Genomic DNA, 16872 nt, shown 5'->3' on the forward strand with positions numbered 1-16872 from the left:
GGTTGTGAACCACCTAACGTGGGTTCTAGGAACCGAACTCAGGTCCTCCAGGAGAGTACCTAGTGCTGTTCTCTTAGCTATCTCCAATCCCTCTATCTAAAATTATTAAAATAATACATACTTGTAGTATGTCAAGAAGATTCATGCACAAGTAATGTTAAATTTTTATGTGATTATTTAATCTACTTTAGTCAGAGATGATATATATGATACATATCATCTCTGACTAAAGCCATATAGCCAGTATCTTATGATACTTAAAATTCAGGCTTCCATTACCATGGTCTACTAAATTAACCTGCTATAACAAAGGTTCTTTAGTGTGGTCTGCTTCAGGAAGGAGATAATCACACGCCTTTAATCCCAGCACTCGGGAGGCAGAGGCAGTCGGATCTCTGTGAGTTCGAGACCAGCCTGGTCTACAAGAGCTAGTTCCAGGACAGGTTCCAAAACCACAGAGAAACCCTGTCTCGAAAAACAAAACAAAACAAAACAAAAGATCAAGGTCAAACTTTTTTCCCCAGACTGGGTCTCCCTATGCAGCTCAAATTCACCTTAACTTTACAGTCCAGCACTTGGGAAGGTGAGGGAGATGGATTTCTATGAGTTTGGCCTGGCCTATACAACAAATTCCAGGCCAGCTGGCAACAGATATATAAGCAAGACCCTATCCCAATTCCTCCCCACAAAAGCTGCTAAATACACAAAAGCTGTCCTTGTTACATGATTGTTGCCTTTAGGAAAAAACAGCTATACAACTTATTGTAAAACGAGACTATTTTATCATTTTTTAAAAAACTGACACACAAACTACTATTTTCAGGCTTGAGTATTGGTAGACCGTCTCCAGCTGGCTAAAGAAAAACGAGCAAGACCTGTCACAATAAATAAAGCTTTGAAGCAAAAAAAAAAAAGGAAAAAAATTATGAAAACATATTTGTCAACTTGAACTCGAAAGCTTTTCAATATTTAAAAATTTTTCTATGATATCTTGGTAATGTTAGTGAATATAATTTTTTCATGTTACATATAGTTTTTCCCTGAGCTCCAGCACGGCCAACTGGTCCATGTGCTTAATAGGTATCTCATAGTTTACATAACCAAAACAAACACCTTCATATTCTTTTCCCTGCAACCCACTCCCAGGGCCCAACCATCTGCTGCCATCTAACCACATGCTTAAAGAACACGGTGGTGCTTAAGACACGAGTCATCCTTAGATTCCTTTCTTTTACACCATATGCAACTAGCATATCCTTCCAGTGTGTCTGAAAAACATGCATGGTACAATTCCTCAGTCTCATACTCTCTACCTGCTTATACTCTCCCTGCTGGCTAATTCTGCTCTCACCTTCTCAATCTGTTTCCCACTCAGCAGCCTAATTCTTAAGAATTAAATCAAGCCCAGCACAGTAAAACACACTTTTAATCCTAGCACTCAAGAAGCAGAGACAGGCAGATCTATCTGAGTTTGAGGCCAGTCTGGTCTACATACCGAGTTCCAGACCAGCCAGAACTACATACGTGTTTAAAAAGGAAAAGTGAGGAGCTGGTGAGATGGCTCAGTGGTTAAGAGCACTGGCTGTTTTTCCAGGGGACCTGGGTTCAATTCCCAGCACCCCCATGGCAGCTCACAACTGTCTGTAACTCCAGTTCCAGGGAATCCAACACCTTCACACCAATGTACATAAAATAAAGTTTAAAAAGTGAACAGGATAGTGGTGGTGCACGCCTTTAATCCCAGCACTGGGTAGGCAGAGGCAGAGGCAGGCGGATCTCTGTGAGTTCAAGACCAGCCTGGTCTACAGAGTGAGTTCCAGGACAGCCTCCAAAGCTACAGAAAAAACCTGTATTGAAAACCAAAGAGAGAGAGAGAGAGAGAGAGAGAGAGAGAGAGAGAGAGAGAGAGAGAGAGAGAGAGAGAGAGGTGAACCAATCACTCCAGCAATAAACTCACCTCATTAAACTTGAATACATTCCAGCTTCCAGTCTGTGGCCCACACAGCCTTTGCGAATGGCTCCGGATCATTCTCATTCTCTCTCTGCGTTATCTCCCTCTCCATCCCCAGTACATCATCCTTAGAAACACGTTTTTCTCATTTCCTAACAGTGCCACTTTGTTTGCCCTAGATCTTCACAAAGCAGGAATCTTTTGAATCCTGCAAATTTCTGCTTGAAGGTCACTTTCACAGGGGCTGTAGGATGGCTCAGTGGTTAAAGGCATGACTCCTCTAAAGGACCCAGGTTCTATTCCCAGCATCAACATTGGGCAGCTCACAGCAACCTGTAACCACAGTTCCAGGGAAGCTGGTGCCCCCTTCTGGCCTCTACAGGTATTACACACATTCTGGCACTCACATAAAAAAAAAAAGGCAAAAAGGAAGTTATTTTCAAAGAGTAATAATAACCGCAGAGCTGAAGAAGTCCATCCTTCCAAATCCTGATCTTCTAGCTCCCATCTTACTGCTTACAGATCTATTTGAAATGAGCAGCTTTCAGTTCATTTCCGGTTTTTTGGTTGTGTACATGTACATGCATGTACATGTCCCCTTGTCCCCCTAATTGAAAATTTCCTAAGGGTACAGTCTTTGTCTAAGCCACTCTTATCTCAGGAGCCCAGAATAGACACAATAAGCAAGTATTAATGTATGAAAGAGTATGACAACTTTTCATCTAGACAAGGAAAGCACTAGTACCTAATATCCATCAAAAGAAACAAAGTTTCTCAGTCAGAGAACAACATTAACTAAGATATAAAAGTGAGTTTAAAAAGAAAATAGGAAAACTGAAAGCCAATGTGGTTCTTTGAATGAGAATGATACCCACAGAATCATATAATCATATATTTGAATATTTGGTCCAGTTGGTTAAGCTGTTTGGGAAGAATTAGAAGGTATGGTCTTATGAGAAGTGTGGTATCACTGTGGGCAGGCTTTGAGATTTCAAAATCTCATTCAGAGTGTGTGTGTGTACATACGCATGCCTCTTGCTTATAAATCATAGAGGCAAGTTCTCAACTCCTGCTCCAACACCATGCCTGCTTGCCTGCAACCATCATACTACTATGACGGACACAAAATCACCCTTTGAAACTATAAGTCCCCAATAAACTCTTTCTTCCGTAAGTTGCTTTGGTCATGGTGTTGTATCACAGCAATTAAAAGGTAACTAAAAAAATCAATATGGCAGGCAAGATAAGAACAATGAGGTAAATCCAACTATTATATACAGACCTTCCCAGACCTCACTGAGATTTATTACACATCTTAATACCCGTTGCTATGACAAAATATCACAGACCAGGTAATACATAAATAACAGAAATTAAATTTAACAATGTATTTGATGTGGAAGAGTGTGTGTCCATGTGTGCATGGTGCCTGCAGAGGCCAGAAGAGGGTGCTCCAGTCTCCTGGAACACACAGCTGAAAACCATCACGTGGGTGCTGGGAAGAGCCTGAGTCCTCTGGAAAAACAGCAAAACTACTACTGAGCCACCTCCCCAGCCCTTATTTCAGTTTTAAAATCTAAGACCACCCAAAAATCAAGCCGTGGACATTTATTTTGTATATAGTGAGAGTCTCAAACAAGCCAAACGCACTCCCTCTAAACCTTGAGTAGTAACTTCATTTATGAAGACAGAACTCCCATGACAAGCACCTCCCAAGGCCCCAGCAACATGAATATTGAAGGGGTAACATAATTCAAACTACAGCAATATATTTATGGTAAATCCTTAGTGAATTTTAAGCAGACAGTGATTTGTTTTGTTGTGGTTTTGTTTGGTTTTTGGGCTTTTGAGATAGGGTTTCTCTATGACTGTCCTGGAACTCGTGCTGTAGACCAGGCTGGCCTTGAACTCACAGAGATTCACTGCCTCTGCCCCCCAGGTGCTGAGATTAAAGGTGCAGGCCACCACTGCCTGGCTTGTTTTGTTTTGAGACAGGGTTTCTCTAGTAGCTCTGGCTGTTCTGGAATTTACTGTGTAGACCGGGCTATCCTTGAACTCACAGAGATCCACCTGTCTCTGCCTCCTAAGTGTTGAGATTAATGTGTGCAGCACTGAGCCCAGCTCACCATCCTTTCTTAAAAATATTTATTTGTTTGCATGTATGCATACCATAGTGTAAATGTGGAAGTCAGAGGGCAATTGGTGGGAGTAAATCATTTCAATGCACCACACAGATCCGAAAGATCACCTCGGGTCATCAGGCCTGGCAGCATCTCAACTCACCAGCCCAGATTTCTACTTTAAAAGTACAACAGTACTGCAACAGAAGCTCAATGTGGAGAAGAAGGGGATAACTGGGAACTTTTAGCAAGTGTGTCAAATCATCAGCTAATGCAATGGATATAAATTAGGCAAGTTTAAGAGTCTCTTTAAAAGCTAGGTGTGGGGTGGGGAACTGGAGCAATTCAGCACAATTGTTGCTCTTGCAGAGGACCCAGATTCAGTATCCAGCACACAGATAATGGCTCACAACCAGTCATAATTCCAGTTCCAGACGATCTGGCACCTTTTCTGGCATCAGGTAAGCATGTGGTATAGAGACACACATGTAGGCAAAGCACTCATACACATAAATAAAATGTAAAATAAATATGAAAAAAATTTTGATAAAATCCAGGAATGGTGACGCTCTCCTATAATCCTAGAACTTGAAAGATAGCAGGAGGATGTGGTTTTCAACTACACAGCAAGTTCAAGAATAGCCCTTGTCTGCAAAGAACAAAAGACAAAACAAAGACAGAAAAATTACCCAAAGCAAGTTACTTAAGAGTCAGGTGTGCACCCATAAGCTGGCACTAGCTGTCTGACCACCCCCATCCCCAGCACCCCCACCCAAGACAACTTGAGATAATCATGCTAAGACTGCAGCTCCCAAAGGAACAGTCCCAGCCAGGGCTGTCTGAAATACTGGGACCAGGTTTTACCATCACATGTCAGAGGAAGAGTGCTGCCCCAGGATAGGGACTATGACTCTGCCACAGCTCGTCTAAAACACAGCCCTAATGACTGTAACTGATGTTAAGGGACAAGACTGTGAATGCTCCAAGCACTTTTTGTCTTACAACAAAAACATGTTGCTTTTTTTTTTCTTTTCTCTTTTTGTAAGAGTACAGTTATAGCCAGTGGTGGTGCATACCTTTAATCTCAGAACTTGGGAGGCAGAGGCAAGTGAACCTCTGTGAGTTTTGAGTCCTGCCTGGTCTACATGGTAAGTTCCAGCCAGGGCTGCTACACAGAGAAACCTTGTCTTGGGGGGGAAAAAAAAAAAAAGGAAAGTTCTACTGTTTCCACCTTGCCCTTTTCCCTTCAAACCCTCCCAGCTTCACACTCTACCTTACTCTCTTTCAAACTCATGGCCTCTTTCTCTTTAATTGTGTGTGTATTCGTAAATACATAAATATAACCTGTTTAGTCCTTATGTTACTTGTATGTACGTTTTCAGGGATGACCCTTTGGTATTTGATAACCAATTAGAGGAAACAGAAGAGGCTCTTCTCTGAAGAAGACTATTTCTCCCCAATTCCTTAACTGCCTGTAGGTTTGGGTTTTTTTGTTTGTTTGTTTTGTTTTCCTTTTTTGCCTGGAATTGAGGCCTTGTGGGCTTTCCTCTTCTTGTTCCCCTTAGCTGTTCTGGTCACATGTAGGCAGGCATGTTGGCTTCATGAGTGTAGCTTCTGCCATTTCTAAGAAACAATCCCACATCAAACTTCCTGTTCTCTGGCTCTTTCAATCTTTGCACCCTCTCCTCTACAATGATCCCAAGCCTTAGGCTCACGAGTTGTGCTGTAGATGTAACCGCTGGTACTGGGCACTCAAACACTGACATTTCTGTAATGCGCCTCTATTGCAAAGAGAAGTTTCCTTGTTGAGAGGTGAGGACTACAAATAAGGATCAATATTTAGAATATATCTATGTGAACTGTACCTATTCAAAAGAGGAGGTAGAAACTGGTAAAAGCTAGAGGTGGCAGATGACTCCAAGAAAACAGTGTCTTCCAGACAGCAGGCTGATACACAGAATTCAGACTGTGGCAGCACACACAAAACCTGCACAGTATCAAACCAGTCAGAGCCAGCAAAAGGGAAGGTGAAGTGGACAAAGTTCCACACTAAACTAAGAGGCTATTTGCAATTAATACCTGCTGAGAAAAGGAAAATCTATTTTCTATAATCAAGTGTTACTGGGTTTGATATCAACTACACTCCAGGGCAAGTCCAGGCCCAAGAGTAGTTGACCAAGTTTACCAACACAAAAATCAAAGCAGACTCCATGTGGTTTTTTTTCCACCTTTTGTTTTGTTGTCATTTTTTGCCTTACTGGGATCTTTTGTTGTTGTTTTGATATTCTCCTTTTCTTTTGCTTTTTGTTTTTGGAGGTGCCCTGCTCATACACACACATTAGTCAGGACATAAAATGGATCTGAAAGAGTTGGAGGAGAAGAATAATATGATCAAAATATATTGTATGAAAAATTATTTAGAATGTAGTTAGGGACTGTGCTGGTTTAGAAAGGGGTGGGAATAGGTGCTCTTCCAAGATCCATGACTTCACTAGCTCTGGGGAGTTGGCTCGGTTTCCAGCACCAGGCATGATTTCCTTCTTGTGGAGCAGGCCAGAAGGCCAACAGACTGCTTTTTCTTTTTTTTAAGTGACTCACTTAGTGAGTCAGCTGGGAGACATTCTCCAGTGCCGCCTCTCCTCACATTGGAGCATTATATTCCATTTTTAAAAGGTGTGGTGGTTCACACCACTGTCCCAGCAGCAGCACTCGGGAGATAGAGGGTGGAGGGTGCCCTGAGTTTTAGGTCAGCTTGAGCTACAAGATGAGACCTGTCTCGACCAAAACAAACAAAGAAACAAATCCCCCCCACCCAGCCCCAATAAAAGAAAAATCATTTTAAATCATTTAAAAATAATCAATTGAGAGACTGAAATATGGTGCAGCCAGGGAAAGTGCTGGCCAGTGAAAGCATAATAAACTGAAAACCAGGTTCTCAGTGAAAGGAACAGACTAACTCTTGAAATGGACACTGGTACACGCACAACTCTCTTTTCCTTCCTCCCTACACACATACACACCCCTACCTGATAAAAAGTAAAAAGAAAAAAAATAATAATAATAGAACCTGTCAGGTAAACTAGTAGTAGTTTGGGGCAGGACACAGTTGAGGCAGCTAGCTACAGGAAGATCAGGAGTTCAAGGTCATTCTCAGCTACCTAACAAGTTAGAGGTCAGCCTGGGCTATAGAGGGAAGAGAGAGATAGAAGGGAGGAAGAAAAAGAGGAACAGAGGAAGAAATGAGTTACTTGTTTTGTAGTTGGTTTTTTTTTGGGGGGGGGGGCATTTGTTTGAGTCAGGGTCCCATTCTAGTCTAGTCTAGGCTGCCTAGAACTCACCCTGTAACACAGACTGCTATGAACTCCTGGTGATCCTCCTACCACAGCCTAAGTGACAGGATTTACAGGCAGTAGCCATCACATCACGGTACACTACCTACAATAACACATTACACTTCCTGGATGTTCTATTTGCTCTCAGATTCTCTTACAAACACTGATACACTATCAATTAATCCTGAAAATTTTTCTAAGTGAAAAAAAAATTAGTAGAGCCAAGAGTAAGAGTATATGAGTATATATAATATATATATATATATGAGTATACTCATATATATATATGAGTATATACCACAAAAAACAATCTCAAAGTCTGCTTTCTAAAGATAAGTATATACTATTAAAATGATCAAGTCAGCTATTTCTTTTTACATCAAAATTCATTAATTGTTATTTTTACTACTACCCTTTCAATGCTGCACTCTGAAAAGACTGAGAGGAAAGATCCTCCCTAAAACAAACAGCACCTCCCAGCAGTGACCCAGATACACAGAGGTCCGAGAGAAAAGCCCGTCTTTGCTCTTTACTGCTGAGCCCATCAAGCCCGCTGGTACTACTCACTGCGGTTGCACCCTGTGTTAACAAGAGCCCACAGCCTCCTCACCCCAGTCACTGCTCTCCAAGAACCCTCCAGGCTTTCAGTACTGAGACTGCTGGGGCAGTCAGTCCTGTGGGCTGGGCAGCTACTTAGTGTGAAGCTTCTCCAGAGCAGACACAGCCCATACTGTGTAAGACAATCTAATGCATTCCCTTTGAAATTCATGTTCACGCAATTGGGTCTTTCACTAGGAGCCCTGACTAACACGCCCGGCCATCATGAGTTGAGGGTCAGTTTCTACATACTCTCCACTGCAATGTGCTGCCTCATCACAGGCACAAGGGCAAGCAACTATGGGTCAAAACCTAGAGCAGAACATTTCCTCCACATAAAAATATTTTTTAAAAATTAAAAAAAAGTTCCATCAGTTCTCGCTAGTAATAATCCCAAAGAGACTTACTGAGTATATTTTAGTGCAAACTATTGTCTGGAAACTTGTATTAAAACTAATTTCTACTCTCTTTTTCCATTTGTAATTTTAATGTTGAAAGGTTTTTTTTTGTTGTTTTATTTTGTTTTTTTTTTTTGTGGTACTCATCTGATTAGTCGTGGTCTGGCTTTCTTTTTTAAGACAGGGCCTACACAAAGACTCTGTAGATCAGGCTAGCATCAAACTCACAGGAAATCTATGTGCCTCTGCCTCCTTCATGCTGGGATTAAAAACAAGTACTACCACACCAGGCTCTTAATTCCTCTTCTACACTGTACTTTCTCTATACTTCTTTGTGTTCTAGAAGACACGCTTAGCTCCTCCAGGATACGGCTGATTACAGTACAAATTTACTCTTAGTGAAGTTAAATACTAAGACCTAGATAGCTGTGAGTCAACAAAAGGTACATTTAAAAAACTGGGGTAAGAGGTTGAATCTAATATTAGACTACGGAAATATCATTCTATAAATTCAGTGAGAATAGTGTTCATATGAAAAAGATAAAAATTTCAGTTCAATGTAAATTTGAGAATATCGGAAAAGTCTTGATTGGAGTACCACACACATATATTGAGATAGGATCTCACTACACACACACACACACACACTGAGATAGGCTCTCACTAGGTAGCCATGGAACTTGCTATGTTTACCAGGCTGGACTCAAACTCCTAGAGATCTGCCTGCCTCTGCCTCTCTAGAGCTAGGATTAAAAGTGTGCACCACCATACCCAGCTAAGATTTTTTATTGTTTTAAATCATGTGTATGTATATGTGCCTGTATATTGAGCAGTTGCAATTGAGTGCAGGTACCTATACAAGTTAGAGGCATGAGAGCTCCCTGGAGCTGGAGAGAATTACAGGAGATGTGAGCCTCCTGACAGGGGTGCTGGGATTAACTTGGGTCCTCTGGAAAAGCAGTCTACTCTAACTGCTGAGCTCAGTGAAAAGCTAGCCTAAGACTTACTGGCAAATCTCCAGACCACATACCTACCTGCTCTTCTAATTGCAGCTAAAAACTTTGAATGCATTTTAAGACTGGCGCAGGATCTGAGAGGCTCCCACACCTGTCCAACAGGTCTGCCTATTGCAGTAATACTCCTAAAAACTGATACACAAACTATCCACCCATGGAGTCTGTCACAGCTGGGGAATCTGAGTCATTAATAGTACGGCCAACCAAAACTTATTTCACTCTTCTGAGTCTTAAATTCCTCATCTGTACGAGGGCACTCCCTGTGACAGACTGTTTATAAGGAATAAACACAAACTAGAAGAGATTATAACAGATTATTGATCCTCAATAAGCAGGATCAATCAGGGCTGGTTCTCCTTATCTGTGTGTTCAACAATCATGTATTAAACCTACAGCTGAGCCAAACTATTTTAAAGGAATCTCCATATGCTGTACACACTTTCTCGTCACTATCTCCTAAAAACTGTGTAGGAAAATGTAAAAATTTAGGGTCAGTGTGACAGCTAAGCAGGTACAAGCGCTTGTCTCCACGCCTGTGCGTTCGATCCCCCAAGATTTCTATGGTGGAAAGAGAAAATCAACTCCTACAAGTTGTTCTCTGATCTCCATAAATTGACGGTGGCACATGTGTACAAACACACAAATAGTAAATGCAATTTTTAAAAGATATTTTCACAGAACTTAGACTGTACTCAGTATTGTAAGTAATTTAGAAATGAGAGAACGTAATACACACAAGAGTATATATGTAGGCTGGATGCAAATCTAGAACAAACCACAGAGAAGAATTGAGCATACAAGGTCAAAGAAGGACAGGTATGTTACCCTTCATTACTCTAATTAGTTTCTTCACACAAGACAGGGTTTCTCTGGGTAACAGTCCTAACTGTCCAGAACTCACTTTGTAGAGCAGGCTGGCCTCAAACTCAGAGATCCACCTGTCTTTGTCTCCCAAATACTGGAATCAAAGGTGTGTGTCACCACTGCTAAGCTCACACATTCTTCTTGAGGAACCTTCTTGCAGAAAGTAACCAATTCAAGTTTAAAAGGAATTTAGTACTGGAATCTGAAGATTCGTGTTTGTTCCAGGAATTATTACTAGCTACTGAACTTTATTTAGATATCTAATGTCTCTGAACCTAGATGGCTTGTCTGTGGCCCAGGAGGAAGAACAAGAGGAAGATGAGGAGGAAAGGGCACACAACAAAAGGAAAAGCAGACGCAGAGGAGGAAGAGAGGCAAGCATTGGTGGACACACACACACACACACACACACACACACACACACACGAACATAAATGAACACAAACACGACCGCTTGGGCCCAGAAGTTTGAGGCCAATCTCCTTAGTCAATATAATGAAACTGCTTTCAAACACTACTTTTTTTAAGTTTCTTTAGATTTTTTACATGAAGTCTTGCTGTGAAGGCTAGGTAGACTAGTCTCAAATTTCTGATGTGAAAATTATGATCCTCCTGCCTCAGCTTCCTGAGTGTTGGGTTACAGGTATTTACCACCTTCCCCATTTCAAAATAAAAAGTTTAAAGCAGGAATAGCACTTTTAACAATGAGTACCACTTATAAACAAGCAATACCAACACAGTTAAGCTTCTGCCAACCTCAAACTATTCCTGAGTGTCAAAAGTTACCTCCTTTCCAAAATTAATGTGCATTAATGAAGCAAATGTTATGAAAACTTGATTATTTCACATTAGCATGTAAGACTAAGAATTAAAATGTAATTGCAGGAGCTTCTGGTGATGCATGCACACAAACATATACAGAGCAAGAAACACACACATAATTTAAATCAATAAAAAAAATACTTTTTTATAAAAAAGCATTTGCCAGTCCAAATAAGTTGATTAAATTTCAGCCAGAAAATTTAGAAAGTGAAGTTCTAGGATCATTAAAGGCCAAAAGTTGGAAAAGAAAGTATGAAGGCCAATCCCTTGGAACAGTAACATAGAAACTGCTGGCTCTTGAAAATGATAATCACATGGAAGGCTCGTTTACATACTGCAGGTCTCAAGTACCCTAAGCCTAACTTCTCAAAGACCGTTCTAGCCTTTGCTGAGCCAGCACAATCTTCATCCCAGCAACTTTTCCTTTATATCTACAGTTCATTTAATTTTCTTTCCTTCCTAGTCCCCCAAGGTCAAAACAGTAATAACTCTAAAGTATCTGTCTATGCTCAAGGCTCAATGGTCCTAGGGTAAACCTACCAGGGGGAGAAAATGTAGTCAACTTACACAAAACAGAAACAGCAAAGGCCTTTCTAAATACCAATAGAAAAATAGCTGAGAATTTTAATATTTTGTTTGGTTGGTTGATTTTTCAAGACAGGGTTACTCTGTGTAACAGCCCTGGCTGTCCTGAAACTTGCTCTGTAGAGCAGGCTTTGCCTCAGAGATCCGCCTGCATCAGCTGCTTAAACACTGTGATTAAAGGTATGCACAGCACACCCCACCTCCCTTAACATTTTTAAGATGTGTGTGTGTAAGCCTATGCCCACAGATGCCAGAAGCAGCATGAGAGCCCTTGAAGCTGGAGTTCCAGGCATTTTGAGCTGATGTGGGTGCTGAGATCTGAACTCTGGTCTGGTCCTCTGTGAGAGCAACATGTACTCTTGACTGCTAAAGCCATTTCTCTAGCCCTACTCATAACTTTTAAACTCCATCCTTTAGGCAACTTAAATCTTTTAATAAATTTGGCTTTTAATGACTCAATTAAGAACTAAACTCAGCAGGGCACAAAGCACTGCAAATACTCCCTCAACTTCTCAGCAGAACAGGCCTGAATTCTCGAGATATAAGGAAACAACAAAATAATTATCATGATAAAACTCACACAGCAAAATTAGTATCTCACAGTAGGTATGATAATTTTGATGAGACGGAGAATCTCTGTAGTCCAGCCTGGTCTACATAAACTCCAGACCAGCCACGGCTGCATAATGAGACCCTGTCCCCTCAATAAACTTTTTTCACAAAAATATAGTAGCTATACTTCCAATCACAGCACCTGAAGGCTAAACAGTTCCACCAGCCTGGGCTAGAATGAGGTGTGTCTGAGAACAAACACAAACACACACAAAGCAAAGAAAAAGAACGACTTACCCTAATTAGGGCTATTATCAATTAAGATGGGTTGTGCTTAAGTGGGTGTGTCTATACACTTATTTGTGCAGGGCCCCAAGTAGTCCAGAAGAGGGTGTTGGGTCCCCTGGAGGTGGAGTTGCAGTGCAGGAAACAAGCTGGAGTTACAAGTGCAGTGAACCCAAAATGCAGCAATTTCAAGGCTTTTCATGCTAAAATAACTTGCACATTTTTTAGTATCTATAAAATATAAGATCACTTTTCTATCTTTACACTATATCCACATTTCTGTAAGATCTTAAAGTGTATTTAATGTATCTATTATTAGATTTACTCATTTTTTTAAGTGTTTTGCCTGCATGTATATATGCAGACCGTGTGTGTCTGGTGCCCCCAGGGGTGAGAAGAGCCAATGAATCCCCTGGAAAAGTCCTTAAGGATGGTTGTGAACCACCTTGAGGATGCTGGGAATTGCAACCAGGTCCTCTTCAAAAGCAACAACTGCTCTTTACCACTGAGCCATTCCTCCAGCCCTTAAAATGTGGTTTTAATCAGCTATATATAGTTTTCAAAAACAAGTAATACAGTAGGCACAGCAGGCATTCAACAAGTGTATCGGCAGATCACCAAAGTCAAAGGTTGGAAAAGGAAGCATGAAGACAAATTCCTTGGAGGACTGCTCCAGATTAAATGTTACTAATATGGACGGTGACAAATATTCAAACAATTCTCCAAACAGTATCTCCCTTTGAGAATAAAACCTAAAGCATGCACTAGCACAGAAACTGCTGGCTCTTGAAAATGATAATCACGTGGAAGGCACGTTTACATACTGCAGGTCTCAAGCACTCTAACCCTAACTTCTCAAAGACTGCTCCAGTCTTGCCTTATCAACCAGAAGTGAGTTTCTAGTCTCCTCCAATACAAAGAAATCTACTACTTCATTTGCATCTCCTGCAAACTGTTAGTTTTTACACAATCATGAGACCACAAACTACTGAATACAATTCACTTACAATCAGTAATAAACACAAGCAAGCATCTGTCATAGTCAAAATGCCAAGAATTTCTAGATAAATTAGTAAGCAATTTCACGTTGTACTTAAAGACTAAATAATGTCTGCTAATCTTTTTTATTCACTCTACACTAACTTGGGTTAGAAAGAAATGTCAAGAAAATAAAGCAACCACTATGACACTATGACATTACTCAATCCAACAATCCAACAATCCAATAACATTTGGAGGAAGATAAGTATAAGACATTTTCCCAATGAATTTCCCTATGAATCATTCGTGCTTTATAATAACGAGTATACATTATCCTAAAGCGGAAGTAAATATGATGATGAGGAGGAAAAACCCGACTTGAAAACCGCCAAGCACGCGGATTTCCAAACCTTTAATTAAAAGATTTTTAAGATGAATTCTATCAAATCCTTAGACTCACTCCCTGCACCTGATTGAGGGGTCTGTATAAATGTGACTCGTGACATTTTTTTTAAATAAATAAAAGGCACACCCTCTAGGATGAACTGACATAATCACCCCCACCCCACCCTCACACATCCCGCTTTTCCTTTCCCAGAGCCTTTTCCCTGCCCATTCCTCTCGCAGCTGTCTGGGTACTATACTCATCACATTCGGCAGAGGGGCGACAGCAAGGTGTGGGGGACCAAGGTGACCAAGGGAGAATGCGGGATCTCCGAAAGGGCTTCGGACAGGGGAAGAGTGGCTGCGGGGTCTGGGGGCCGACCCCAGCCAGGGAAGGCTGCGGGGTCTTGAGACGAACCTGGGCCAAAAGAGGCGGCGCGGAGTAGAGCCCGGCCAAGACTGCGGAGAGCAGAGCAGAGCCCGGGCAGGGGAAGACTGCAGGGAGCACGACCCGGTCGGACAGGAGAGGCCGCAGGGCGTACGACTCGGCTAGGAGAGGTTTCAGGGCGCACGACCCGGCCGTGAGAGGCTGCAGGCAACAGAGACCGGGCAGAGAAACTGCAGGGTCTAGGAGCCAGGGCAGGCGACTGCGGGAATCAGAGCTCGGCGGGGGCAGGCGGTCCGGGCAGGCTGCGGTGAGCACGGCCGAGCCAGGAGCACAGCCGGGCCCGGGCAGGCTGCCGGGACCTCAGCCGGCTGGGCACACTGGGAGCGGCGGCGGGGCCGGCGGCGCCCGCGGCGGCCCTGCTCCTCGCCCATTTTCTCGCGGCGGCCACTTCCTGTATCGCGGCGGCCGCGGCCGGGGCGGAGGGTGGCGGAATAGGGCAGCTCCCACCGCGCCCTGCCTGCCCGTCGCCCCGGCCATCCCCGCCGCCCGCCCGCGCTCCTCACCTGTATGTAGTTGTTTTCACAGTAGTCCGCCACCCGGGTCAGGTTCTGGTAACTCTCTATCAGCGCCCTCTTGCCAGACGGGATCTCCTCCTCTAGTAACATCTGCAGCTCTGCCATTTTCCACCCCTCCGCATCGCTTCCTCTTCGTGTTCAAGAAACAGAGGCAGCTGGGTCCGCCGGGGACCGGAGCGCCGCACAGACCAGACTCTAACCACCCACCCGCCCTCCGCCGGGTATTGTGGGACTGCACCTCCTCCTCTTCCTCCTTACTCTCCCCGCCCCCCTCAGCCCGGGACTCGCCGCCGCCAGAGCCTCACTTTCTCGCGAGAATCATTTCTCCCTTGACAAGGAGACTCCACCCCCTCCCGTGGCATTGCTTTCTGGGAATTGTAGTTTCGCCCAAGCTAGGCTGCGCGTGCGGTCAAGGAGGCTCCCGAAACGAAGGAATTTAAAGAACCAAGGCAGATCATTCAGGTTTAAATCTAGAATCTACTCTAGACCCGGAAGATGGCGCCACAGAGTGATCTAGGCAACGTAATCATTTCTAAGACAAGACTGAAAATTGGCCGAAATTAATTAGAATATGCCAGTAAATCAAAGGCATCCAATCACATAAGGATTAAAAACAGACTGAATCCTGACTTCAATTTTGTGAGAGAGATGACTAAGACTTTGCCTTCGTATGCCCCAATTCATATAAGACTTAGAAAACAGTATCAGTTCCAGGTGTGCATCAAACAGTGTGCTTGATACTGCAGAAACAAATGGAGCAAGGATAGTTTGTAGACTTAAGAATTTAAAGAAAGCAGGGCGGTGGTGGCGCATGCCTTCAATGCCAGCATTTAGGAGGCCTAAGCCGCTAGATCTCTGAATTCACGGTCAGCCTGGTCAACAGAGCAAGTTCAAAAATCTGACACACAAAAAAAAAATACTAATAATGAAAGCGGGTGGGAGAGCGTGTGATCCCAGCACTGGGGCGGGGGGGGGGGGGGGGGGGGGGGGGGGGGGGGAGACGGGTGATGAGGAACTGAAACAGTCCGGGCTACAAATGAAGACGATGTCAAAGAGAGAAAACTGAAGGAGAAAGAGATGGAAGGAGGCTAAAATTTAAAATAAGCAATTTTTATGGTGGTCAAGTGACTCAGCAGATAAAGGCATTTTCTCAGTTCAAACCCCAAAACTAAAATGGTGGAAGGCCAGAACAGACTCCTTCAATTTGTCCCCTGACTGCCACACTACTCCGTGGCATGAGCCCAGCCATACATACAGACATACATGCATATATACACACATACATATGTAAATAAAATAAAATTTTAAATAAGCAAATAATTTTAGTGTTTTTCTTTTCTAATTTCCTTTCTCTCCTCTACACATATCTTCCTACTTTTTTAAGTAGTGTGTTTATTTTTTCTCTAAGTTGTGCAAAATTGTTTTGCTTTCCTCATTTCTTATCGCTTGCTCGGCAAGTGTCTCCAGGGATCTTTTATTTCAAGCTGTCATATCACCAGAACTACTAGATTATTTGGATATACTAGACTATGAAAAGAGCTGCCCAAATTTAAATATGACTTACAAACCCATATTTCAATCCTCGCTGGGAGTCGGTGAGAATCACAATTCATAGGAGTAACAACAGCACTCGACCACATTCTAGAAGCTGCCCTCAACACACTAAGCACGACAGGTGACTGGTGGAAAAGGATGAGGAACCACACCTGTTAGACAAGCCTCCAGCCTTCACATGTTTGCATGGGGGCATGTATATGTGCAAGTACACATGCATGTGCGTGTATGGACTCCAAAAGGCCAGTGTCTTCCTCAGTCCGTCTCTATCTTATGTTCTGAGACTGAGTTGATCACTGAACCTGGAATCTATTACGTCTACCGGCTGTCTGGCCAGTGACCTCCACGGATTCAGGTCCTCACACTCAGATGGCAGGTGCTTTACCACTAAGCCATCTATCTGCCCAACTTATATTTTTATTTTCTTTTAATTGGCTTACAAAATAACAAGTTTCCTTATGGATTTTT

At 42.7% G+C, this 16872-nt stretch overlaps 1 protein-coding gene across 13 annotated transcripts in view; it reads right to left on the bottom strand.

Annotated features, from left to right (window-relative positions):
* Positions 1-15104, bottom strand: part of Abi1 (abl interactor 1) — an 83016-nt gene extending 67912 nt beyond the window's left edge. For 6 of the 13 annotated variants that reach the window (XM_050152611.1, XM_050152609.1, XM_050152606.1 and 3 more), the window contains exon 1: positions 14839-15103. In XM_050152611.1, coding sequence (XP_050008568.1) covers positions 14839-14955 — 117 coding nt within the window. In that variant the 5' untranslated portion in view covers positions 14956-15103. Of the gene's footprint in view, positions 1-14838 lie in introns of all 13 variants that reach the window. The other 7 variants (XM_050152613.1, XM_050152608.1, XM_050152604.1 and 4 more) reach the window with 2 other exon arrangements.
* Positions 15105-16872: the final 1768 nt, after the last annotated feature.

The sequence above is a fragment of the Alexandromys fortis genome, unplaced genomic scaffold, assembly GCF_014885135.2.
Source record: "Alexandromys fortis isolate MF-2015 unplaced genomic scaffold, M_Fortis_MF-2015_v1.1 scaffold_54, whole genome shotgun sequence".
In the NCBI taxonomy this organism is placed as follows: Eukaryota; Metazoa; Chordata; class Mammalia; order Rodentia; family Cricetidae; genus Alexandromys; species Alexandromys fortis.